The sequence below is a fragment of the Balaenoptera ricei genome, chromosome 2 (genome assembly GCF_028023285.1).
Source record: "Balaenoptera ricei isolate mBalRic1 chromosome 2, mBalRic1.hap2, whole genome shotgun sequence".
NCBI lineage: Eukaryota > Metazoa > Chordata > Mammalia > Artiodactyla > Balaenopteridae > Balaenoptera > Balaenoptera ricei.
In genome coordinates this window covers 36732587-36760432 of record NC_082640.1, presented here as the reverse complement: position 1 = coordinate 36760432, position 27846 = coordinate 36732587, and the positions used below count along the sequence as shown (strand labels likewise).

The 27846-nt window shown below is 46.0% G+C and overlaps 2 protein-coding genes across 2 annotated transcripts in view; both read right to left on the bottom strand.

Annotated features, from left to right (window-relative positions):
* Positions 1-3247: 3247 nt before the first annotated feature.
* Positions 3248-6696, bottom strand: RPS17 (ribosomal protein S17). Its single transcript, XM_059915365.1, has 5 exons — positions 6594-6696; positions 6157-6308; positions 5461-5566; positions 4934-4999; positions 3248-3375 (listed from the first exon to the last, which is right to left on the bottom strand). Exons 1-5 carry the CDS (start codon positions 6594-6596, stop codon positions 3295-3297), a joined length of 408 nt encoding a protein of 135 aa, XP_059771348.1. The 5' UTR covers positions 6597-6696; the 3' UTR covers positions 3248-3294.
* A 2962-nt stretch (positions 6697-9658) lies between these two features.
* CPEB1 (cytoplasmic polyadenylation element binding protein 1) overlaps positions 9659-27846 on the bottom strand; it is a 94281-nt gene continuing 76093 nt past the window's right edge. Inside the window, exons 4-12 of the mRNA XM_059915364.1 lie at positions 22561-22787; positions 20563-20815; positions 18097-18210; positions 17691-17780; positions 16660-16796; positions 13495-13693; positions 12105-12199; positions 11428-11508; positions 9659-10010 (exon numbers count right to left, since the gene is read on the bottom strand). Of these exons, the coding sequence (XP_059771347.1) occupies positions 9900-10010; positions 11428-11508; positions 12105-12199; positions 13495-13693; positions 16660-16796; positions 17691-17780; positions 18097-18210; positions 20563-20815; positions 22561-22787 (1307 nt within the window). The 3' untranslated portion in view covers positions 9659-9899. The remainder of the gene's footprint in view (positions 10011-11427; positions 11509-12104; positions 12200-13494; positions 13694-16659; positions 16797-17690; positions 17781-18096; positions 18211-20562; positions 20816-22560; positions 22788-27846) is intronic.

The window sequence follows — 27846 nt, the reverse complement described above, 5'->3', positions numbered from 1 at the left end:
GGCTCTGCACCTTTCACTGCCTTAGAGCTATTTTACAACTCTGTAAGTTGTAGATACCTGATAATACAAATAATTCTTATCTATAGACAAATGCAAATAAATAAATTCTGTTGGGTAGAGGTTCAGCTGACTTCCCTCCTGTGGAAGTCAGTCTTGTGTCCATTTATAAATTCATTTCAACGTTCTTTTACTCCAAATTTGTCCTTGACTTCTCCTTTGAACTGACTGTAACATCTCAGTTCTGAGTTTTTAAAAATGCTTAACATGTGTTCACTTTATATCCATCTGTATGAGAGCCATTTCACTTTGTTGAAAATTATACTTTAACACAACTAAGGGCAATATAGAAAAAAAGAAGATAATTACCTCCAAAACTTTCCTGGGGCACTTTCAAATCTTGAAGAAGCAGAGTCTGTGACACAGAAGGCAGAAGAATCTCTTGTCTATTTTATGCGAAGAGCATTAGCTGACCCCAAACATGGGAGACTGCACCGAGGGCCAGCCAGAGCTAGACGCTAAGCTGGCAACTTCCAAACCCAGCTGGGATTGGAACTGCCAGCAAGTACCTGTGAAAACACCCACGCAGGCCCCACCCACCTCCTGAAGCACAAATCACGGCCCAAATCAGGGGCAGGGCCTGGCCACCTGCTTTTAACAAGCTCCACAGGAAGTTCTAATGAGCACAGGTCTTATTTTACAGATGAAAGAACTAAGGCCTAGAGAAGCTCCTCGACACTGATGGGAGGATAAAACAGCTTCTTCATGTGGCCCAAGTCGGCTTCCTCCTCCTCCCCCGACCCTTCCCATCCCTCATCTAAGTTATCTAGAGCACAGGGCCTTAGAGGTAGAGGAGCCAGGCAGATGTAGAATAGCAATGACACTGCCTCCTAGTGGGCGAGTGTGGCAAACGTCACAGCAAACGGCCTTGTTGCTGGTTTGGCATTTTGTTAATTTTCTTACCCGTTGGTAATTTTAACCCAGCTCTAATTTCTCCCCCCATACAGAAAGCCCACCCCTTTCCTCATCATTGATACCAAAAACCAAGAGGAAAGGCTTCTTTATACAGAGCTGTATTTAGAAGGCAAGAGTATTTGCTGAGAATGCCCGACTCCACACCAAAAAATGGAAAGAAAAAGTTTTAAGAGAAAGCTTTCCCTTACTGTACAATACTAATAAATATAAAGGTAATAATGGAGTTAAAATATTAATAGATGCTATAACTAGTGAGTGAAAAGTTGAAGAACAGGATATTTAGCCTAGAAATACCTCTTTACAACTTACAGTGGAGAAACTTGACAGATGCCCCTTAATCCAAGTGCTCAAAGTAAACATCACTAAAACTCACCAAGTATTCTGTGCCTCCCAATATGATCCATCAAGTACACAGTATCGCTTCTGTGGTACACATCTTCCTTGACTTATGATGGGGTTATATTGCAATAAACCCATCGTAAATTGAAAATACCCTAAGTCAAAAATACATTTAATATACAACCTACTGAACATCATAGCTTAGCTGAGGCTATTTTTAATGTGCTAACACATTAGCCTACAGTTAAGCAAAGTCATCTAACACAAAGCCCATTTTATAATAAAGTATTGGGTATCTCACATATTGAACACTGTACTGAAAGTGAAACAATGTTTGTATGGGTACAGAATAATTAAGTGTATTGGGTGTTTACCTTTGAGATCACATAGCTGACTAGGGGCTGTGGCTCACTGCCACCGCCCAGAATCATGAGCCCTACCACGTATTACTAGCCTGGGAAAAGATCAAAATTCTGTATTTGAAGTAATATCCACTGAATACGTATCACTTTCACACCATCCTAAAATCAAAAAATCTTAAATCGAACCATTTTAAGTCAGGGACCATCTGTATTCCTACAGAAAAAAGCTCAATTAAATCTAATTGTGAGCCGACATCAAACCCAAATTGAAGGACATTCTACAAAATCAGCCAATACTTTTCAAAGACAGACATGGAAAGAAAGCTGAAGGACATGAGAGCTAGATGTAGTAATTCTGGGATGGATTCTGAACCAGGAAAGAAAACTATGGAAGATATTATTGGGAAAATTGGCAAAATTTTATAATGGACTATGGATTAGGTAACAGTATCATATCAATGTTAGATTTCCCGATTATGATTATTGATCTGCGGTTATGCTTGTTCTTAGCAAACTGACAATAAAATATTTGGAACAAAACAAAATATTTGGAACAAAAACAAAAGCCCATCTCTAACTTGATCCTAATGGATCAGAAAAAAAAAGTGTGTATAGAGACAGAATATAAAGCAATTGGGGCAAAATGTGAGCTGAGGTCGGGTAAGAGTATTTAAAGTTCTTTGTGCTATATATTCTTGCAATTTTTCAAGTTTGAAATTGTATCAAAATTGTTACAATTTTTGTATTGCTACAATACACATTTTTAGGATGTTTGCTGCACATATCTGCCTGACAGAACCAGATGTGCAAGGATCAATGGAGAGCCAGACTGACCTAGGTCCTGCCACTACCTTGCAGAGATCTTGACATGCACACGTACACAAAGAGGCCCAGCTCAGCCCAGGACAGTCAAGCAGAGGAGCCTGTGCTGCAAGCTGTCCTCCCACTGCTCAGCAGGGACCAGCCCAACCCAGCACTCTCCACAACACAGAGTTGGACCCACAGCCTCAGCAGCTCCCCGAGCTCAGATCCACCCACCCGGGATCCACCCAGTGAGCTCGGCCTCCCTTGAACTGACACATCCCCTTGTGTTTCACTGATCCTCCCCCACACATCCATTCACACTCAATCTCCTATGCTCCAGGTAATGGCCTCCACACCCATCCTATCTCCCACCCACAGAAAGCCCAACCCTCACACACGTGAGGAGCGTTACCCTTTCAAGATGGGCAGGTTCATTAACCCAAACTGCATGTACTCAGAAGAGGCTGAAGCACAAACACGTGGGCATACAGGGTGAGGAGGGAAAGGCATCTCCTGACTTTTGTCTGAAGCCAGAGTGCGTGCTCAGGGCCTGTGAGGACCAAGAAGGGTAGAGCTGGCAACCAAAGCAGTGATGCAGGTGTCCAGACTCAGGCCTCCTAATACATCCATAATCTGTATGGGCACTGCCCACAGGCCACTTACAGGTGCGTCACACTGCAGACCGCTCTTCTTCAGGATACTTCTCCCTTGAGAAAGAATTCCTGCCCTTAGCTCCACCGGCACCCAACCCCACAGATGACACAGGCACGGTTGTTGTCCGAGGTTTATTGAAAATATTACAGCACAGCAGAAAGATTCAAACGGCTCCACGTGGTGTTTTGAAATTCATCCCAACTGTAGGCTGAGTGACCTGCAGGTTGGACAGACTGCCAAAGTCCTGGAACAATAAAAAGGGGCTTAGTGTGGCTGTACTGGTGAGATCTGTGTCCCGAGCCCCGGCACCACCATTAGGCTATGCTTTTGTCAGCCTCCACAACCTTGGGGTCAGATTGGTGGGACCCTGCAGAAAACCGAGAGCCTTCTCCTCCCCACCCCAGAGCAATAAACTCTGTAGGGGGTCTACCTGCAATCTGAAGGATCCTCCACAGTCAGCCATGAAGGAGCTGTCCTGTGCACTTTAAGACATTTAACAGCATCCCTGGACTCTATCCACTAATGTCTGCTAGTATCCCCCAGCTGTGACAACCAAAAATGTGTCCAGCTATTACCAAATGTTCCCTGGGGGTGCAAAATCTGTCCCTTTGAGAATCACTACTCTAAGGCATATACAGTGCCACTTCATTTCCAGGACCAGCCCTCAGGTAGGAGGCATCACTTATGCAATCAACATTTGTGAAGGGCCCGGGTAGAGTAGTGGTAGGACAAGGTCAGGGCCTGCCTTTAAGGTGGCTCAATCTAAGTGCAAAGAACCCAAGAGCATATGTAGAGCCGATTCACTTTGTTATAAAGCAGAAACTAACACACTATTGTAAAGCAATTATACTCCAATAAAGATGTTAAAAAAAAAAAAAAAAAAAGAACCCAAGGGCCCACCATATAACCAGAACTTAATTCCTCATTTTATCCTCAAAAACCAATTTTACAGTTGAAACTAAAAAGATGCATTCCAGAGTAGTATTTCAGGAGAAAATGATCTGTAGCAGGCTTTAGCTGTACTGGTTATGTTTTTCTGAGACTAGGGGGTAGTATATGGGAGTTCACTCTATTCATTATCTTTTTGAACGTCTTAGACTTTCATGATCATAAAAAGGAAAAATAAATTTGCTCTAAATCACCAACTGCCTCCTGGACTTTGAAGCTCATGCTTTCACCAAACTGCTAAAGTACTAAGATATGTCACAGAAGACACACTTATCAAATTGTATTGAAGATAGCTGAACTACCGAAGTAGTCCCCAGTTAGCAACTGGAAATGAGACCAGAGCTCATTTGAGTGGTTAGCATACAGACACAGAAGTATGCAGGCAGACTGAAAAGAGAACTAGGGATGGGACCAAGGGGGTAAATGTGAGAAGCCAGCCACAAAATCGAGAACAGAAGGAACTGAGAGAAGGAGTGCTCTGGAAGTCCTGGGAGAACAGCCACTGGATTTGGGAGTTGTCCTCGTGTGGAGGGCAAACTGAACCTTCAATTACTAGCTAAACCCACTTTGGAGGCAGTCTAGGTTAGTGGTTAGAAGGGTGGATGGATTCCTATCCCTGCCACCTACTAAGCCTTGAAGTTACCATTTCATCATCTATAAAATGTAAATAACAGGATGTGCCTCATAGGACATACTGAGGAAAAGGGAAACACCATATAGAAACGTTGAGATTACCTAATATATTTTAATGACTCAGTAAGTGTTACCTAGAGGTATTACCCATAGTATAGTATAAAGCTACTGATGGTTGGTGACCAGGGAAGCCCTACTTTAGGAATTCAGCAAACACTTACCAAGAGCTTCAGCATTTCCTTAGTGTCAGGATCTACTTCAATGATTTCCTGATCCAGGGCTGAGACCTAGAAGGAACAAGGGAGGCCCCAAATAGCAATGAGGTATCTCTCACCTTCCCTGCCTTTTCTCCAAGATTCTTAAATGAGGGACAAAAAAAGGGGGTGGGGGGCGGGGATGGGTGGCATAGAGAGGATACAATAGGATCCCACGAACTCAGTATTTAGATAACCTTAAGATTGGGTTTATACTTCAGGAATACTATGCTAGGGCAAATAATCTAAGTCACCGAACAAACATCATTAAAAGGCTCTCATGTATAAAACAGAATGGACTTACATGATCCCAACAGGTTAGAACAGAAGCTAACATACAGGCAGGTAGATTATGGGCACCTACAGCTGGTCAAGGGGTATATGGAGACTCAGCTGAGGTCTCTTTGAAAACCAGATACCTGAAACGGTTCTCAGAAACCCGCTTTATCTTTCAGGATGAACAAGAGGTCCAGAATAAGACCCAGAAAGTTTACCTCAGGCACGTAATTATCTCTCCTCTCTCTCTCCTCCTCCTGCAGCTTGATGGAGATACCTCTCACTGGGCCTCTCTGAATCCGCTTCATCAGATGTGTGACATAGCTACAAAGTACAAATGCCCAAGAACACACACTGGCTCCCACTGGTACCCAGAACGTCTGGATGTGTATGTAGGAGTTTTAGTTCTCTTCCCGCAGTGAGAAGGGAGAGGATTCACCACCTTGGAGGCCCTGACTCTGAACCTCCTACACACACAAAACCTCCACACGCAGCTCCGCTTACCTAGGCATGCCTGTCCCTTTGGTGTCGCACATCCTCTCTATTCAAATCCGCTTTCAAAGCTATCAAGTATTCCCAACAAACCTTCACGACCCCTCCTCCCAGCCTTCATTTTCTTTCTTTCGAATTCCAATTTACATAAGTTAGCATTAAATCACGTACGCCCTTACTTAACGTTAGTCTTCCAGAAGTCGACTGTGGCTAACCTCGTCCAAGCGCCACCGCCAGTCAAACCGCCAAATACAACGCGAACGTAAGACAACCCCACCAAGAAACCCGGCAAAGGCACACCTGCAGCGCTCTTCTCGGAGCAGCGGGAGACTCGTGCTAACCCAGCTCCCACGACCCACCCGCAGGGCCACGGTTCTCCGTCTCCCAGCAGGCCCTGGAGGCCAAGCGCCGACTGAACTCACCCTGCGATCTTGTTGCGGAGCTTCTTGCTGGGAATGATGGCGATCTCCTCGCACACGCGCTTGTTGGTGTGGAAGTCGTTGCCCAGGCGCGTGTAGTACTTCTCAATGATGACCCGGGCCGCCTTCTTCACGGTTTTGGTGCGAACGCGGCCCTGCGGGTGGAGAACACATGGTCACTCGCGACTCAGGAACCCCCTCCGGGGAACAGCGCGGCGTCACGCCCTGACCGGAGCGGGGTTCGCGGGCTGGGTCTGAGCCCAGGAGGGGAGAAGGCCGGCCGGGCAGTGCTGGAGCGCTGGGTCAACGCGGAAGCCAGCGGCCCACGGAGGCTTCGGCCTCACAGGGTACTGCGCCCCTCCTCGCGGGCTGGGGGCCGCGCAAAGCGGCGGATGGAGAACGATTGTCAGGGGTACCAGCTTGGAGACAAAAACACCTACCATGTCGGCGGGTCCTTGGTAAAAGGAAACAGGAAACAAAAGAGAGGCCTATAAAGCGCAGGCCAGAAAGCCGCTTCCGCCTAGTTTGAGAGGCGCTGAGCCCACTGTAGCGCAGCACAGCGACCCCTAGCGGGGCGGGGCGGAATGGAACGGAAGTATGAATGGCCAATCGCCACCCAGTGGGCGTGGCGAGTGGCTGACCGGCCCCGCCCTGCCCCACCTAGGGTGGTCTTACGCAGGTCTCTCTAGACCCTTCTTCAGTGGTTAGGTCGCCCGTTAAGTGCCCTAGACTAAGAGCGGCGCATCTCTCCCACACATGCTGGGGAGAGGGATGAAGGCTTAAGAGCCATCGGGAAGGGTGGAGCGCGGAAAAGTGAGGAAGTAGGGGATGGCGCCGTGCACAGGATCCCCACCCAATCCCATGGGTCACAGACTTGTGTCTAGCCTGGTGGAGACACAGGTACAACTGGGAGAGAATTATCTCACTTCTTCAGTCTTTGCTCAAACGTCACCTTATCAGAGGAGCTTTCCCTCCAATTTATACAAAGTAACACTACTATCCTTTTATCATTTTTTTTAGCATTGCTATCCTTTTAAAGTTGCTCTAGTATTTCTTAGCACGTCACAGTGACTTGTCTCAATTTTCTCAGCTAGGGATGAGTTCCATGACAGTATAGCTGTTTTGCCTTGAACAGTGCCCAGCACAAAGCAAGTTCTCAAATGTTTAAGTGAAAGGCCCAGTTCACCTGTAGTGCTCCCAGCTGAGGCACTCTCTCCGACCACCACCGTCTTAAGGATGTTCCTGCTGTACCCATCCACAAACCAGGTCCTTCTGAGGCCACCAGCACAGGCTACCCCTGGTGGCCTCATTAGCCTCGGGAGTGCCCTGCTCCTTATCTCCAACTTTGCTTAAGTGGGTTCCAGGCCCCCACCTGACTTAAAGACTGGGCTGCCCAGTTTGGATGAGTTAAGGGGCACCAGGCTGTGCTTCATCCCCCAACTCAACTCCTGGTCACCTTGGACAGTCCAGTCAGTCTCTGAACTGACTGAGAATGGAAGGCTGAAGGACAGGAAGCCTTTGCCCTGAAAGTAGCACCTGGACAAGAGAGGGACCGAAGGGGAGAAGAGATGACTCTCTGAATAGGATAGGACAGACCAGGACACCAAAAGGGAGAGTCAAGACTCTGCTTCAAGAGAGATGCAGTTTACTTTACCAGCAGGCTTCAAACTATGCTGCTGCCAGTCAGGCCTCAAGGGAAAGATGAAGCCTCTCATTCTTGGCTGAAGGGACTCCCCACCCCCTATGATAGTGACTTCTTGCACCTCTCACGGAACGGATGCTTCAGTGTGCAGGGTTCCCTCCACTGCAGACTAAAATGGAATCTTCCAAAGATCACTCCAGCAGCTGGGCCCAGGCACAACCTACCTGAAAAAATCAGCAGCAGACCCTTTCACAAATCCTGGGATCCTGCCTGTGAGAAAGAGTCCAGATGATAATCCTGAAGAACAGCAAAAATTTACTCCCACTCAGTAAAGAACTGGGTCAGCACAGGTGACTCCAAGAGATAGGAAGCCTCCCAAGAAAAATCAGCTCTGAGGCTTACAGGAGAAGCTGAGAACAAGTGGCTCGTGCCGACCTCTGGGGAGCTATGCCTCCAGTTCCTCCAAGCTGAGTCTAGGATTATGAGAAGAGGAGCCCCAAGAAGTTTATTTGTGAGGGCTTTTTACATACCTGGACTAGAAGTACCCACTTACCAGAGAGGCACCTCCGAGGTGCATTTGACCACGGAAGTGACCAAGAAGGACTTACAGGGGCAAGTCCCCACATGGCCCCACTATCAACCTGGGCTGGAATCTCATCACAGAAGATCCAAGGAAATGTGGGTTTTTACTCTGGAATCTTGGTGTCCCACTGCCCCCTTTTTCCCACAGCTCAGACACAGAGACAAAACCAGAACTCTGCTGCAACGTGTTTATTATGTGCCAAAAAAACTACACCACAGCTTACTCCACACATCTGTAGGAGAGTGCAGTCTTGCCTGCATATACTACAATGAGGTAGAGACTTCACACACAGCTTCACAAAACCCACAGAGTAGCTGGGATATGCAACAATGCAACGTCAGCTCAGCAGGAGGGAGGAGGGGGGGGTTATGACACTGGTTCTTTGGCACACAGCTTCCCAAAGAGGGGCAAGTCGTTTTTTTTTTTTTAAAAAAAAAAAAAAAGAAAAGAAAAAGTCAAGTTTTCAAATTCCAGTAGCATTTCGTCAACTGCAACTGTTGCTTCATACATTTCTCAAATGAAAGAAATAAGGGAAGGGTACTTGTCCCCTCTGAGAGAAAGGGCTCCTGTGAGCCTTCATCTGCCCCCACCAAAAAGCAGCCCTTTTTAGCTCAGTTACAAAAGAAAAAAGTCCTGTGACTTTGTGATTAAAAACTTCTATCAACCCTCCCCCCCCACATAAGTGCAACTTAAGAAGGTGCAATAAACCATTTAAAACTATATACAGCAGCCACTCAAACACCGTTTATCCGGTCCAGTTTCAAATCCAAAAAAAATTTTTTTTTCTTGGTTGCAAATGCCTTGATTTGCAACTGTGAGAAACAGTGACCAGCAGTCCCCAGACACAAATTTGCTATAATGTTAAAAGCTGCCAGGAAAGAAAAAAAAATCTCTTGTTCCAAACGACTTAAAAACTGTTTTAAGGAGTGTAAAAAGGAACCGGTAAAAACCCTCGAGCGTAAAATATGAAATATGATTTTGGTTTAAATGAAGAGCAAAGTCTCCTTGTTGTTTACAGTAAAAAACACCAGCTGAACACTCAGTTTATGCCGTTCAGGTGGGGGTTAAATAAATGGAAAGGCACTGTATGGCAACTGCAAGAATGAAACCAATGAGACCTGCACATCATCACCATCAGTATTGCAAGGAATGTAAAAAAGCGCTTTTAATAAATAAACCTAAATGTAGGCATCGTGTCAATACCTTCTAGACACGTAGTTCTTTTTTGCTTTTCATCGGCAAAATGAGGAACTAAAATCTGGGAAAACTACAGAGTCGCTTGGAGGGTGAGCCTGAGGGTCCTTGCCCTGGCACACCCCCTGAAAACAAAACCCGACAAAACTCATTGTGCATTAATTAGTGCAGAAACAAAGACAGATTCAGCAAGTGCAAAGGTGACTACGATTTTCCCTTGTCCTCGGGAAGCCAGCTCCCTGGTGGCCAGTGGCAGGGTGGTACAGGCTACTACTGCCTGACCTGCCAGCCTCAGGCGCCACAGGCCACTGGGCAAGGCCAGCTCCTCTAGCTGGAATCTCGGTTCTTCTGGTTCCGCATCAGGGGGCTGTGGTGGCGCAGGCCCTCCATGCTGTGCCGCCAGTGCCAGCAGCTCCGGCAGAAGTACTTGAAGCACACCTGGGTGGAGTGGAGAAAAACAGAGAGAAGCCAGGCCTGTGTCAGCACCAGCCAGGGGGGCAGCTGCATGAGCTGCCTGCTCTGCCCGAGAGGGAGTGGGGGATTCCCGATGGCCTCTGTGGGGTTAGAAGAGATGGTCCTGGGGATCCCTCTCATCCCCAACAGAGGCCTGACCAAACCATGGCAAATCCACTGCCTGTTTCTAAGGGTGCCCAGACTTAATCCAGCATGCTGGGCTCCTATTGTGTAGAGACTGTGCCAGCTTCCCTCATCTCCTCTTAGCACCACAGCTGCTCTTCCAGTCCCCTGCCCTTCCCACCTCCTATGGAGCAGCTGTAGCACACGCCTGCTAACATGGAGAACACTTAAAGACAGTGACTCCGGATCCTAATGCCGGGCAGCACGGCTTCGTCACACTAAGTGAGGAGAGGTCACTGGGCACTACACCTCAGTCCCAGGCCCACACTCCCGCTGGCTGTGTAAGCCCAGGCAAGCCACTAACTTCTGAGCAATTATCTAAAAATGGGGATCATCTGTGGAAGATACACACACACAAAAGCCTGCTAGAAAAGGCTATTCAGAGATACTTATTCTCAGGCTTTACCCAGCAACCCAAACTTACTTCACATCCTCATTTTGCAGCCTCAGTTTAACTACTGTCTACCCAGAGACTCAAAACCTGAGTGACAGCACCACTGCAAAATTAACTAATTACGGATGCACTGCTAGTATTCGAACACGTCCCAAACTTGTCTTGTTGCCAGCAACACTGGCACTACTTGGAAACTTGTCAGAAACAAGGCATCTCAGGCCACACTCCAAACCTACTGAATCAGAATCCGCATTTACACAATATCCTTAGGTGATGCATATACAGACTATGAGAAGCACTGCCCAAATACATCCAGATCTGTGCTCCACCACCCAGAAACATTCAACAGAAACTGCCATGCTGCTTTCTGCCTGCTTCTGACAACTGGGTACAAACCAGGTACAAATATCAAAACAGTCCAGAGATTCGGAAGTAAATAAAGCAAGCTTCTATGCATAGGGGAAAATCAATCTAGAAGGCCTTAGACTTAGAATAACCGTGCCTGGCTCATAAGTACTGCTGACCACACCCAGCAGGTTCCTATCATCCTCAAAAACCACCATTACCAATAGTGCCACACTGAAAACCAACATCCCAGGCAAGGAGAAGGCCAAAGTATCAAGACTCAACGAGCTTTCCCAACAGTTTTGGGTCAAGTGTGTCTCTGGTCTGACCATCAGCAAACATTACTGCTGCCTCTTCTATGCTCTTAAGACAACCGCGAGGTACCTGAGAACTCCAACATTCCATGTGACAAACGAGACATGACAATCTTTAATTGAGGGTGGGGATTTTATAAACATCTCAAGTGCCCAGGGGACTCACCTGATCTCGACAGAAGAAAGGACCAGGCTGAGAACTGCAGATATGACACAGAGAATCTTCTAAGTAGGGGTCAATCTGAACCTGCACAAAGCAAAATAGGATAATGAAGTGGCTGCTTCTCACCAGGAGGCCAAATGGGCCAGAAGAGAAGGGCACGTTATTGGCCATCCATATGAATACAGGAGTTTCCTGTTTTAGGGGCCCAGAGAGAACTATAGGCAGAGAGTACAGAGATCCTTGATGGCAGGTGCCCAAACTGCAGAAGCTGCCAGGCTGGCTCTACAGAGTGTGTGCGACCACACACACTACTGCCTGGTCTTCACGGCAAACCGGACCATGGCACTCTATCATCCAGCAACAAGTAAGCAATCAGAAAATGCAGGTCAGGCTGGAGAATAGAAGTCAGGCTGCCTCACAAAGCTGGCCAAATAACACAACACAGGAAGGCACCCCACATGTTGAGGAGGCTCAACAGTCCCAAGCTCCCATCCCCCCGAGTCGACCAAGACCAGGCCCCCTCCCAAACCCAAACCTCAAGTGTGTCCTCGGAAGCTTGGCTCATTCCCCTGAGCATATCCAGCACAGGGACAGCTTCCGTCTCAGGCCTGCCCTGGGTAGTGGCTGGCCCAGACTCCTCTCAGATGGCCCAGAGTGAGGGTACAGACCAGCCCACTCACCTTCTTGGTGAACTTGGTGGTTTTGATCTCCACAAAAGCAGCACTGACTGCCTTCAGGTAACTACGTTGGTTATTGAAAGTCACGCGACCAGACCCTAGGAAAAACAGGAAAAGTTACCTTCCAGCCAAATTCTCCCAAACGCCACTTGTCAACACTCAGGAAACCCTGTTCCTAGATCAGTGCTGTGCTGTCCAATAGAAATATAATGTGGGCTACTTATGAAATTTTAAGTTTTCTAGTAGATGCATTTAATGAATGTAGTGGAATGAAGAAGAAAAATGTAATTTTAATTTATTTTCTTTACCCCAAAATATCCAAAATATTATCATTTCAACATGTGGCATTAGGCACATTTCAAGTACTCAGAGTCACATTTAGCTGGTGGCACTGTATCAGACAGCGTAGCTGTAGACCATGACGGCACAACCCCCTCAGGAATGGGGGGAGGACTTGCTGACCACAAGGTGGAGGGAAGAGACTCCTCCGTGTAGGCAGATGCACAGGCATGGTTACAAGGGTTCAGAGTGGAAAGCAAGATGCAGATAGAACATTTCTTTGAAGGCAGGCCCAGCAGTCAAGGCCCTCCTGGCCTGGAGGTACTCCAGAGCCTAGCAGGGGAGCCGGAAGCAGCCTCATCCTGCCAAATGCCGCCTCTGCCCCTGCACCCTCTGAAGTCCCTGTTCTCAATCTGCAGTACGGCACTGAAAGGCACACGATGCTCCTTCCTGACCAGATTCTGTGTGGGTGGGCAGACGAAGCATGTGGGAAGGTGGGTTAGCCATGTGTTGATCAGGAAGTTGAGGCTCTGCTCCACCTCCAAACCCCACCACTGAGATTATTCTGCCACGACTGGGAAACTGCCCTCCTTTCCCAGTGGGGCTGACCAAAACCCAGTGGTTAGGCCCCCAGACTCCCCTACACTAGGACAGCATAGGCCATGACCATACTCTGTTGGCTGAGTCACCCAGAGTCTTCCTTCAGCCTCACGTGGTCTCTGACCCTAGATAAGGCTGCTTTTCAAGGCCTCTTAACAAAGGAAACCAAGCAAGTTCAGGAAAGTCCTGGCCTTTTAATGAAATATTACCTGTTGTCTGTCTCAGACTGGTTTGGCTGTGAACTCTGAGCTTCTAACCAAAGTTCCTGTTTCATTTTCACCTCCTATAGTGCTCCTATCAATTTTTCTCCCCTTCAAGGGAAGTGGTGGGAGAGGGATGGGTACAGAGGGGTCAGTACTGGTGGCTTATCTAGAAAAAGATGCTATACTGCTGGTATATACTGATATGCAGGTCTGAGTCAGGTCTCCCCCTCCACTCCCATAGGGAAGTACCACAATCTTGGTCTACATCCCAGGGGCCACCCAGCTTTCCCACACAGAAGTGGGACACTTACCAATGGGATACTTGTGCTTATCTGTGTCAATCCCAGCATACACCACACCACCAAATAGGTCGTTCAGAATGGCTGCCAGGGCCTCAGCATTGAGCATCCCGTGCAGAGCACCGACAAATACCGTCCTGCTGGGGTCAAGTCTCTGAGATGGGCTCTGAACAAAGTTGCTGTCGGCCAAGACCCAGGGGATCACTTGTACCTGAAAACCACCCAAAGGTATATCAGCCCTGGTAGGGAGCCAGAAAAAGAGATGCTCTCGTATGGAGAGGCACATGCTCTGGAGATGCTAAGCTGAGCCCCATACAGTCCCAGGCACACAGGTACTCAGCAAGCCACCCTCACCCCAACACAACTAGACTTGAATTTTACTGAGTCCATGAGTCCAAAATGGTTTTTTAAAAAAATGGTAGAGTAGTAGTCTACTCATTCTGAAGAGTATGCAAAATAGTCCCAAACTGTCATACCCAGGAACCTAGCACTGTTACAACCTTCAACCATGTGGTTCCAGCAAAGGACCATGGACACTGATGAACAGAGAGCATGGTCTAGAGTCCTTGGGACAAGAAGGATTCACAGAGAACGACAGGATAGGAGCTTGAAGGACAGAGGGTGGGGATGCTGCAGGTATCTGTATGAGACGGTTACTGGCCCAATGTACTCATTAGAGGGCTTGTGACAGGAGCAGTGGGAGTAACTGGAGAGAGGTAGTGTGAAAAGTCACACACAGGAGAACACTGAGGTTCTGCAGAGCAGAGTGACACTAGGGCAGGAATTGACCATGTCCTCTGCTTCCAAATCCTGAGCCTAGAACAAAATCTGGCATAGCAGGCAGAAGGCTCCAGAATGAAGTGAGTTGACAGATGATCAGTAAGTGTTTCTGGAAGATTAATCTGTGAAGATTTTTTTTTTTTTTTTTTTTTTAAAAAAGGTCTGAAAGCAGGAAGAGATCTGAGGCATAAACCAGCAAGGAGGCAGAACAGTAGTTCACAGGACAGCTGGTGAAGACCTGGAGAAGGCTGGTGGTACTGGGCAAAGAACAGGCCAAGATCAAGAAGATTCTTCAACAGGAGAATCTGCAGAATTCAGACTGCCTGGGCATGGTGGGAAAACAAGAAGAATCAGGTCTGATGGGTTCTAGACCTAGATAACCTTGAGATGAGAGAGCCTGGGAGAAGTTACCAGGGGGAGACAATTTCATTGGAAGATGCAAAAGCCCATCTTGCTTTTTCCATTACCATGGGAAAGTATCACAATCTTGGTCCACATCCCAACGGCCACCACGCTTTCCAAGCTTTCTTAAACGTAAGAGTTTATAATTATAGGACATGCCAAAGAAGGCCCCACAGGAAGGTGGGGCTCAAGTAGGACATGAGACTAGAGAGGTGAGTCTGGGTCTAAAGGTAAGAGCAGAGCCACACAAGTGAGTAACTTGTCTGATATGGGGAAGAAGAGAGGGGGGAATCAAATACCTACTACTCTGGTGTGGAGGGGGAAACACAAAGGAAATAGAGGGTCAGAGAGATATGAGAACCAGAGCAGCCTACAGTCCATGCATCAAAGAAAGCTATTCAAACACCGTGCGGTGATGAAGAGGGACTAGGAGCAGGAAGGTGTCTGCAGGGCACTGAGGAGGGGGAGGGGGAGGGCCTGTGGTGCTGCAATGGCAGCCTCTCACTGTGAAAGCAGGGGACAGGGAAGAAGGAGCATGTTGTTAAGTCCTAGAGCATCATAAGTTGGGATAACTACATGAGCTCCACACAGCAAGAAAGAAGGCAGGGCAGCTGTGGGGCACCGTGCGCAGCCAGAGGACAAAATGTGACCTAACACCAGGAAACATCGTAAAACAAAGAGCCAGCTTTGTCACATGCATCATTTATTTTAAATCCAATGTGACCATCTCAATAAAACAGGCATTTTCTCTCTTACCCTACAGATTTTAATAGACTTTACTTTCTAGAGCAGCTTCCAGTTCACAGCAAAACTGAGCTGTAAATTTGGGGTTCCTGTATAACCCCCCCGCCGCCTCCACACACAAACAGCCTCCCCCACTCTCAACGCCCCTCACGGGACTGGCACACCTGCTGCAATCAGGGAACCTACCCCATCAGTGTTGTCCAAAATCCATGGTTTACATTAGGGTTCACAATGGGGGTTTGTTTTACCACTGTAACTCTATGGGTTTTTGGCAAATGTATAATGGCATGTATCTACCATTACAGTATCACAGAGAGTATCTTCACCATCCTCAAAATCCTCTGTGCTTCGCCTATTCATCCCCTCTACCCCTCATACCCCTGGCAACTGCTAATCTTTTTACTAAAAGAGGCATTTCAATTTTCCATTCTATAGATGAGGAAATGAAGTTTCATGATATTAAATATCTCATCCAATATCACAAAAGTAATGTACTCTGGAACCAAATTTTAAAAAATAACACTGATTCCTGAGTTCGAAACTTCCTTTGACAAGCAGTTCTCAAACACCACCCACTAGCACCACTGGGGAATTTGGTTAAAGTGGAGATTCCTAAACTCCACCCAAACTGACTTAGTAAGCCTGAGATAGGGTCCAAGAATATACAATGAGGCTCCCAGGCAGGATGGCTCTATGCTAGAGACTCACGATGCTGAGGGCACACAAGGTTGATACCAGAGACAGCCTAAGGAGAGAGAACCAGATGGAGGAAACTACACAGTAACAAAGCCCTGAATGGCGGTGAGGAAGTCATCCATGGATAGGTGTGGGCTAAAGAGGGATCTACCCACCACAGATTAGGAGGTGAGAAGGCACAGCCAGAGAGCAGGACTAGAGAGAAACAACTGTAGATTTTCAGTTAAGTCCAAGCAGAGAAAGCTGCTAATTTCAATTTCATTTCTAAGACAAGAAGTTGGACAGAAGCATTGGCTAGAATAGAAGGAGATCTGGGAGGTAATTTGATTTCCATGGGCAGAAGCACATACATACCATTACGGCCCAAAGGTGGCGGGGGGCGGGTGCGGTTAATGCAGCTGAGAGTGTTCTGTTGTATTCACCGTGGGGCAAGAAGAGCAGCCCTCTTGCCTCAGTAGGGGTACTTGTCTGCAGCCTGTGTATCCACCCACCCCATGAAATCCACTGCCTCATATGCCAATCACCCGATCCAGAAAGGACTCTGTGCCAACTCACCTCCTTGCAGCGCATCCTCCGGCTGGACATCTTGAAGTAATATTCACTCAGGCCATCTGGGCTCAGCGGGTCATGAGAGCAAGCCTGAAGCAAGGCCCGGACAGACTTCTCTAGTTCGAAGACCAGATATACATACCCTATTCCCAATGGAAGGAGAAATTGCATTAACATCCCTCAGGTGGCTACTCCTCAGCCTTGGTTTTGCGGCAGGGAGTTTCTTCCGAGAAAGATGCCTTATGGGTGAGATAAGTTTTTGTCCTACTCCTGAAAGTCTTGTTGAATGGAAGCATTTGCTATGCTGGACAACCAGGCCAACGGAGGGAGAAGCAGACCATCTCCCACCCTAGTAAGGGAAGGGGATTGGCAAAGTACGACAGAGGATCCCATCATTACCACATAGCTCTTTATCCCGCAACACAAAACATGTTCAGGTCAGCAAGCCTGGCTTTCCTGGGGGCAGGAGCGATGACAGGTCTGGGGCCAGGGGATGGAGGTATTCCTTTAAAAGCCTAGTTAGACCACTGGTTCAGTTCATCGGAACACTTTCAGTGAAGATGGGGCAGAGTGAAAATAGCACCTGCTCCTTTCTACAGGGAAGGGATCTCATTTCAGACCAGTGAGGAATCAGATGCTTGGTCCTCATTCCCGCTAACTCCAAAGGGAGCTCAGAATTAGGTCAGGCAACAACGTAACTGGGAAGGAAAGGCAAGTAAAGGAAAGCTTTTCAAACGCCTCAGTTTGAGAGGTCAGGAACGGCTGGGGTTCAGATTTGGAGGGAAGTGCACAAAGCAGTTTTCACAGGCAGCTCCAACTGCAGTGTGAGCTTGGACAGACGGAACATTGGCTCAGAAGAAACAGAAGGGTGTGTGAGGTTGAGAAGGAGTGCCGAGAGCTGAAAGTTCTGTGCTGTGGAGTGCCCAGACATCGTTATCATCATGCAGCTGTGACACCCCAGCATCCCTCAGTGCAATTACATACTAGGGAGGGAAAAAAAGCTCCTACCATGTCTTTATTACCTTTAGGCATATTACCTTTGGGAGGACACCGGGGGTGCTTGCCATCCTTACCAGGCCACTCCACACTCAAAGAGCCAAAAACACGGAAGGTGTTAACCAATCCAGCTGCAAAGAGATGGAAAAGAATGGCAGAAACTGAGACACCATCCTCCTCAGGAAGGCACAGGGCCACTAGTATTCTCTTGGGCTCATCCTCCTTGACAGACAACTCAGAATTGACCTTTGGTCTCAGGTGACAACTGTATGCAACAGACACAGAAGCACTGTAGTAGTCTGTGAAGTGCACCTTTCCCATCACAGTTGCTCCTGTAATACCCTGTGCCCAGGCAGAGGTTCAATTCGTGGCCTCAAGTCCAAGTTTCTTGTTCTTGAAAGACATGCCCCACCTTCAACACTTGAAGCAGAAGGTCTCAGAGCTCACCTTCCGTAATATCCCAAGGGACACCTCCTAGGAACACCTTGCAAGAGTAGATGGGGTTCTTGTAGTTCCGGGGAGGAAGCTGGCCACTCCAGGTACAGGTGGCTTCATTCACAGCTTTGGCAGAAGACAAAGAGAAACAGGAGTCAGATAATTAACAAAGTCACTGCCCTTCTCTGTGGTGAACTTTTATCCAGGAAGGAGGAGAGAGGCCACAGTCCTAGTCTGGCTGCCTGGGAGAACATCCATGACTATACCCTGAAAAGCAAGAAACCTTACACCTCACCAAACCAGTCAGCCCAGTATGATAACCCTAATTCACTAGTTCTATCTCCACTAAAACTGAGAGGAATAGCAAACCAGATGTGTAGGGTAAAAATGATCACAACTCAAGCTATTTTCATACATATAACCAGAAAGCAGTTTTATCTAGTCATTGCTTACAATACTAATTAATTTAAATTTATAATTATAGGCACACCTCAGAGATACTGCAGGGTTTCGTTCCAAATCACCACAATAAAATGAATATTGCAATAAAGCTAGTCACACAAATCTTCTGGTTTCCCAGTGCATATAAAAGTTACATTTACACTATACTGTAGTCTATTAAGTGTGCAACAGCATTATGTCTAGAAAAACAATGTACCTACCTTAATTTAAAAATACTTTATGGCTAAAAAACGCTAACCATCATCTGACAACACAGGGTTGCCACAAACCTCCAATTTGTATATAAAAAAAACAAAATGCAGTATCAATAGATTGGGAGTTTGGGATTGACATGTACACATTGCTATATTTAAAATAGATAACCAACAAGGACCTACTGTATAGCACAGGGGACTCTGCTCAATATTCTGTAATAACCTAAATGGGAAAAGAACTTGAAAAAGAATAGATACATGTACAATGGAATCACTTTGCTGTACACCTGAAACTAACACAACATTGTTAATCAACTACACTCCAAAATAAAATAAAAAAATTTTTTTAAATGCAGTATTTGTGAAGTGCAGTAAAGTGAAGCTCAATAAAACAAGGTATGCCTGTACTTGAAAGTAAACAGGACAATTTTTCATACATCCTAAATGCTTACTGATCCAAATGGACCTTCTCCCCAAATGCTAAAATAAGGAACATTATACTGTTTCCCTGAACTCATCACTCACAGAAGTTAGGACACTGCCAATAAAAACCAGCACCAGCAACCCAACAAGATAAGAACGTCACAACTGTTCCAAGTCAGAACAATTCCCCATCATTTCCAAAGCTATCGTTATGGTACCTAAAGAGACACCACCGGGCCTTCTATCGTATCAGTCTTTAATCGTGTCCCCACTCAGTCGTGCCCTTCCATATCAGAGACTGACCTTAGTGGGAACTGGCTAGTCCTCACCTATTTTACTCTCCTCCTCCAGCAGTGGAGCAGAGAGCTAATGAAATGAACCACCATTTTCATTCAGGACAATAACATAGAAGGCCATTCTCTAAAAGGCATAGGCCCAATGTGTTGCTACAGCAAAAAATTAGGCACCATCAGCAATATTTTGCGAACAAAAACAGAAGTCGATATAATGGCCTCATCCAAAAGCACAGTAAAGTCATTTCATAGGAAAACAATGGCAACAGAGAAAGTACAAACACAGGTTGCCGAAACCATTAAAATAGGGCAGCAGCACTGCTGGGGAGAATGAGATCAGGTCTAGCTCTGTGAGTAGAAAGACAGACATATTGAAACCTATGGAAACAAAGAGAATGGAGAAACTGAACATTCATTTAATCAACTCCAGAACCTTAAAATAGTGGTCAGTGAGCATCTCCCTGAAGCACTAGTAAACAATGACATATACAGCTCATTTGCTTCCAAGTACTGGTATAAGATGAAGAACAGATTTAATAATGGATTTAAGGTAACTTAAACGACAGAATCTAAGGGTTCCTGAGAGACCAGTACACCTGGGGACATCCCTTACCTTGGAGGTTGACAAATGGACCACCCACCCCCCAGTGCATCCCTGTGTATACCAATCAGAAAGCCCTGGGAAAGAAAGCTCCAGCGTGGGTTGTGCCTGACATGTCTTTGAATTCGAAAGGGGAAGGTAGACAAAATTCTAGGCACCATTTCCAGGGTTTCTCTTGAACACATGCACCTGTGAAAAGAATCAAAAGCGAGAGCAGTGCACAATCCCCACAAAAGAGCAGAAGTCAGAGATGGATCCAACCCCTAATAGGCACAACCCGGTGTGCCAGATTATCTATTGTTCCTCTCTGCTCAGCCTCAAAAAAGTTACCGAGTGTGTCCCCATTAGCACTCACTCCTCAGAATAGACCACTCTGTGCAGAAGCAGACTTCACCATGCAGTCAAGTCCTCTTGTGGACAGTTCCCCAGTCTGTGAACTAAGGTCACTTACTCACTGACCGAGAACGAGGCCCCAGGCCCCCAGCAGGCCCACAGCCACACTCACCTGCAGCTTGCCTGTGTAGCCTGGCCTCTCTCTCTATGCTGAAGGGGTCTTTGGGAGCTTCAAGGAGGTCCCAGGACGGCCACACAGAAGCTCCTGGCCATCTCTTTGATGCGCTGGTTGGGGAGGGCGTGACTGCAGCCAGAGCAGCTTGTTCTTGGTCCAGCCGGGACCCAACTCCCATCTTTAAAGGGTCTCTGGGACCACCCCCCGTCAGAGACAGGAAGGGCAGGGGAGGAGAAATTCGGAGGCTTGACTAGGGAAGAAAAAAGGAAGATATAGGTTTTTAAAGGACAGTTGTTATAAAAGTAATAATCACACTATAGAAATTATGAAAAATACCAATATTTGATATATTTTCTTTTAGACTTTCTTCCTATGCGTTCTTAAGATTAGCTGTCCTTATACCATAATTTAAACAAATTCTTTTCTCCCCAATTCAGTCTATTTCTCCACGTTACCAGTCTTCATAACCATTTTTAATTAATTTATGATATTCTATTTAGGGAACAAGCTACACTTCACTGACTTATTCCCCCTACGGTTAAACATTTAGATACTTTGCAAGTTTTCAGGACTATAAATAAAAACTTTAAACTTTACTTAAAAAACATTTAAATAAAATGTAGCTTTTTCATATTTTCTGTGTTCTCTGGTCACATTCCTAGACGCAGAATGTCAAAATGCCTTCTATGAAGGTTCTGTGTTCTATTAGAAATGTATGAGAACACAAGTTTCTTAAAAAAACAAGCTTGTGTCAAGGTTCTAAATTCTACTAATTTAAGTGGGTAGAAATGATACCACATTATCAGAAAATAAACTAAAATAATTACTCAATAGAATATTTCCTGTAAGTTCAAATACTGCCTCTATTTCCTCTTCTGTGAGTTGTCTGTTCATACCCCTTCGTCAATTAACCTTTGGGGTGGGAATCAGAGAAAAGTTCTTTAAACGAAATCCCAAAATATTAAAGCTGGTTATGAGGCAAATTTCCAAGACTGAGGCCCATATAAAGTAATGAAAAGAATTATAAGCATCCCATCTAATCCCATTTTATAGGGGAATAAACTGCAGCCCAGAGAATCAAAGGGAGCCCTGCTTGTAGTTACCCTTCTGGAAACACACCCTGAACAGATAAAACCAGGGAGTAGTGGGGACACCAACGCCAGCTTTCATATCCTAGGACAGACTGGCGGGAGGCCAGGTGGGCCCTAAGAGGTCATGCTATGAATGGGACGTGGCAACCACCAGCATTGCCAGTCTTGGATACTGAAGAGAAGGGGGAAGGAAAATAGCCATTATATTCATTGAACAGTCAGCTCAGTGGCTTTGGTAGTAGAGAAGCAGGCTCAGAAGGCACCTTAAATTGCATTTTACTTTAGGATGATTTCTCCCTGCCATTCCTATATATTTACTTCTAATATCCCCTATTCCTCATCTATCGTAATCCACTTTCCAACTCCCTTTAGCACGAGTGCCACACGTGTCACACGTGGCTGTAGACGCAGAGCAGGAGATGCAAAGATTAACTCTGAGACATTATTTCATGGATTCGTCATGGCCTCTGAAAAAGAGCTGGAGTCAGATCTGGATTAAAACCCTAGCCCCACTGATTACTAACTTGTGATTCTTAAAATCATCAGTTAAAATATTTGAGGTATCATACATAAAGGTACATAAATGATATTGTTTAAAGGCTAAGAAAACACCCATGGAGGTCAAGAAGCAGAACACTGCCAGGACTCCCATATTTACTTTTGAAACTAACTTTCCCAACAGCTCTTGGAGTAACCTGTAGAGTCCTCAGCTCAGGTCCTGAAATGTACTGCTCAATGGGTATAATGGGTATACGAGGCACCCTCTATTCTGTCGAGGATGCAAAGTTCTACACATGTCTCCATACCTCCCATCATGCCACCTCGCAGCCTGCATTCTAGTGGACTTGCATCCCACCTCCAGCTCACGTGTTCTCCCCACCTCACTCTGCAGCAAGTTACATACAATCAAATCTGAGAGATGATCTGATCCAGAGCTGAAGCCACTGGTGTCTGAGTCAGAGGGGCTGCTAGAACGGGAGTCCAGGATGGGCCGGGTGTCCAGGCGGGATCCTCTAACGGAGGGTGCTGGAAACTTGTCCACCAAGTCAGCTCCAAGGGGGTCCAGAGGCAGGAAGCTCAAGGGGGGTTTCCCCAGGACACTGCCCAATGGATTGTGGAGCATGCTCAATACTAGGAAGAGAGAAAAAAAAGGAAAGAAATAAAAAGGAAGTCTCATGACCTCTTAGTTTTCTTTCCAGCCAAGAGCCCTTGCCTTTCCTCCCACAGCCACCCAGCAAGATGGACCAAGCCACGACCACCGAAAGCATGACAGAGCCGCAGTTAAGAGTGTAACGAGCAGACAGACACCCGGGGTCCATGAGCAGAAGGGACAGGATGGCATTCTGAAGACCCAAGTTCCTGCTGCAACAGAAGCAGCAAAACTCCTGCTCTCTGCCACCCAGGCTTACGGGTCAGCGCCAGCATCTGGGAACCTGTGCCACTGGGGACCCTGGTCACAACTGCTTTAATGTCTGGACACACATGCCCGTGTTGCCATAGGAGATGCCTTCAGCACGATTAGGAAGCCCAAACCATACTCCTTCCTTACTGTGTTTATTAGAGGAACTCCCACCTTTCTAACACTACATAGCTAAAATACAGAACTTTATGGCACACCCCAGAAGTCTGGTAGAGAGCATAAGCATACCATCCCATCTAAGAGATTCCTTTATGCAAAATTCTAGCATATGCAGATTCTCTTCTATGCACCCTTGGACTTCAAACATTTAGGATGGAAGCAGAGTGATGCTGTGGTTAAGCCGGCTCTGGCTGACGACTATCTTGGGGTGAAACCCTGAGTCTGACGCACCTTTATATGGCTGCGTGCTCTGGGAAGCTCTCTGAGTCTCCATTTTCTCATGGCGTCTTGGGTGGAATACCAACTATTTCATAACATTGTCAGGAGGGTTCAACAATCAAGACAGCAGATGGAAAGTGCTCAGCACAGCAGTACCCAGTGCACAATATTTAAATATTAAACATCAAAAAAGAGTGAAGCAGAGGCCAGGAAAGATAAGGGAGGTAAAGTGGACAGCAGGGGAGAGCAGCATTTTCCCACACTTGGCCTTGGGGAAATAAGAAATCCAAAGCAAAGCAAAACACCCTTTTATCCATGAGGAGGGGGTGGAAGAGGGCTTTGGCCATGGAGCTATGGTGGCACCAAAGCTAGGTAAGAAAGAAGCAATATTAATCTGATTTTGTCTTTTCATCTGGAGAAAGGGGAAAACATCCCCCTCAAAAAGGCTGTGAGGTGAAACCAAAATAATGCGTTTACATATGAAAGTGCTCAATAAACGGTGGCTGTGACTGGCTCTACCTCACAATTACTCACTAGTACCTGAGTGAGACACAGGTCACCAGAGCTGGTTTTCTTTCAGGGTCCAAGTCAGCCTGAAAGTCAGCCTGAATGTCTGGCAGGGGCTGTGGTGAGCCTCCTGAGGCAGGAATAAACCTCTCCAAGCATGAAATCAAAGTGAAAGCATTCTTTCAGGGTATTCATGACGGAGGGTTATGTGCAAGATCAGACCAACCTGCTCTCCGCTGGCCAACCACTTCCCTCTCAGCTCAAAATAAGGTAGGTGTATCAACTCTTTTTTTTTTTTAAATGCAGGGAATAGTGTGGATGTGTTTGTTTTATTGTGTTTATTTATCCTTGATTTTTAAAGAAACTGTCCCACTGTTCTCCAAAGTAGATGTACCAGTTTACCCTCCCACCAGCACTGATGAATTTCAGTCCCTCCACATGCTGGCCAACACTCAGTAGGGTTGGTTTTTTAAATCTAGCCAGTCTAACATGTATGTGTGTTGGGGAGGGGGGAGCTTTACCATCTTCAGCAAGGAGTTTATTACTTAGTTTATGACTTCCTTTCTTAAGGAAACATTCTTTTAAAACTAGGACTTTCAAAGCAGTTTCCCAAGCACAGGCACTTAACCACATGCTGAAACTAAGTGTCCCTCAACGCTTGGATTCTGACACCCATCAGAAATACTTTGTCAAATTTCTCAAATACTCCTGACAAACCCCGACCTCAATGAAACACTGAGCCCAAGCCCCTGGAATTCACGCCCTGAGAGGGCAGGAGGTATGAAGATTTATCCCAGGCTCCTACTTGGTGCTGCAAGACGTGGCAAAAAAAAAAAAAAAAACCACTGTGAAAACTAACATATCACATGTATTGGTCTTAAAAGTGGTACCATTGCCCTAAGAGGGCCTCATCTTTCTTCACATTTTACAGAAACAAGGTTAGGGTGGTGAATGATGAGGCAACAATCACACCATAGAGAGCTTCGAAAACCAAATTAGGGTGTTTAGATTTTATCCTGAAGGTAAGTGGGATATACTGGGGAGCTGCCGTGGGGACAGCCAAGGAGGCTGAGCAGGGACACTGGCGAGGACAGTGCTGGTACCCAGTGCCCGGCTGGGACTGAGTATTAAATCAGACTTGGGCGACTCTCTCCAGCAGCGTCGGGAACCTGGATGGACACTGCACTCATACAGGGCTGTGGGTTTTTCCCAAAGAGGGTGTGAAGGAGGAAATGAGACAAGAGGGTTGATGGTACCAGCAACAGAGATGAAGAAGGGGTCATGCACTACAGGTGAAAGACAGGAGAGAGTCAAGATGCTGGAAGCAAATGGAGAAGCAGCAACGGCCATGTGCTGACAGCTACCAGAGGAGGGGAGGGGCAGACAGGAGAAACAGGAAGCGGGGAACAGTGAAGACTGAAGTCCTGAGGACGGTGCGGTCCAGGGTGTGTGACCACAGGTGGTTGAGGTGGACTGCATGGAGGCTAAAACACTGGATAGGTCATTCACATGGACGTTAAAGGGACCCACAGTGACAAGCGGGCCTGGGGTTAAAACAAACAAAAAAACACATATTGAGGTCTTCAGAAAAGGGTAAGGACTAGGGAATTGGTAAGAAGAACAAAAAGAATGACCCTGAGGTAGATAAGGCTGGGAGAACATGCAGCCTCCACTTGAGAAAGTGACATCCTGAAGGAAAAAACCTTCAGCGGAGGCAGAAGTTGGCAGGAGTGTTCGCCAGAGACAAACAAGATAAAGGGCAGTCTGTTAATCCTAGGAAGGGTGGCACAGCAGAGCTCCAAGAGTTGTCAGGGAAACACAGCATTAAGCAGGATGCAGAAAAACGCTCAAGGAGATGGCTGGCCCAAAGGACTTGTGTCAGGGGGAAGCAAGGAGGATAAATATGGGCCACAGTAACTACGTCTTTACCCAAGATTCTGAAAAAGTGTATTTGAAAGAGTCAAAAAGCAATATGGGTGCCAGTGTAGACCACCTTTCTCATTCACAACAACCTGTATTCATGACTGTGTTGATACATCTGTTCTAACAGCCACAAATCCACCTACCTCAACTAACCTACAATTTTTTTTTGACATGCCCACAAAGATATCTTGAGGCTTTGTCAAATTCCTGTGTCAAAGCTAGCGATTATGTCTGTAACACCCCTCTAATCTGATAATAAGCCTGTCTAAAAAGAAAATGGCATGACAACCCACAATGGCCACTAATGAACTCCACTTCCTTAAGTGCTCAGAGTGCATGGTCAATCATCTGTTCTACAATCTGGAACAGGTGCAATCAAGCTCCGACCATTCACTAACAGCGGCTTCCACATGCTGCACATCTAGTATATGCCAGATACTGTGTCAGAAGCACTTTAGGTAAATAATCTTCCCTGCATCCTAAGAAGTGGGTATTATTACCCCATCTTAACAAAAGGAAACCAAGGCTTAAAGGGCAAGTGTTTGTAGTGAGTTTGTCAGTTAATTAGTGACAGAGTGGGACCCAATTCTTTCTGGTTCTGTGCTTTATCCTTTGTAACACACCATTCCCTAGTTACTTTTTTTTTTTTTTAAATACTCAGGACTTCACATCTTCTTGTCTTTATGTTCTTGACACCTCTCTTTTGTTCAAATTCCTGTTAAGACCATCAACTACAGACAAGCTATCTCGGGTTCCAGAGGTCAATACCTTGGGATCTAAATCATCCAGGTCTTAAAACTTCTCTAGGACCTTGCCGCTGCAGGAACTCATTAAAATTGTACCTTGGGCCCCACTCCAGACCTACTGAATCAGAACCTGCATTTTAACAAGATCCCCAGGAGATCTGTGTGCACATTAAAGTCTGAGAGGCACTAATCTAGAAAAATCTGAGGCTTGCTACTTCAAGCTTCTAATCAGTCCCCTTACCACACCCCAGAACCTTTCGTATGTAATTATTTCCTTGACTTAAAAAACTGTAGGTTATTCAAATACAGCTCTTACAGCATGATGGCAACTAATACACAGGAGGAAAAAAGAAACCAAGGTGGCTATGTAGGACATTTCCCAAAGAGTCTGATCTCTGAAACATGCCCCCCAACCCCCCCAACCCCCGCCAGGGTGGGGAGGGGGTGCTGGAGGAGAGGAGAGAGGGAAAGAGACCTAACCAGGAACAAATAAAGAATATTAAAAAAATTGGCATGGACTGTGATAACAGTTTCAGGAAAAGTGACAGCCAGAAAGAAGCTGAACATTGTGTAAAACGTTCAAGACAAGAACTCTGTAAGCTCATATCAAGCAAATACAAAGAGAGCGTGGGCCTACTGCTTGAGGCAGACAACTGCTAAGAGACAAAGGAGAGAAAAATGCTATTAAGGACACTATTGGGTCACCAGAGAAAACTGGAATATGAACAACAGTTTAATGAGAGTATTATATCAATTTTAAGTTGACTGAAGTTCATAGCTTTTGCTGTACATGAATGTACGTCAGAACATCTCTATTCTTTATGGTACAGAAAGAAATTATAGAGAGATATACATATAGAGAGAGAATTGCAAATGATAAACCAAATGAGGTAAATGTCAACAACAGGAGGATCTGGATAAACGAAATACAAGTAACCTTTGTATAATTTTTATTTTGTATTTGTGACTTCTGTAAATTTGAAATTTTCAAACAAAAAAATTTTTTTATGACCGAAGGAAAACCAGTCAATGCCCATTTGACTTTCTTCACCTTTTTCAAGGCAACTGATCTGACCAGAAAACAGAAATCAAGCACAACTAATAGGGACTAGAATCTCAGGGGAAAAAATAGCAACTGAGTACCTTTGGAGTCTCTGCCTATAAGAGAAATCTTCTTCTTTTAAACAAGCTTTTTAAAGCATCAGAAAGACTTGCA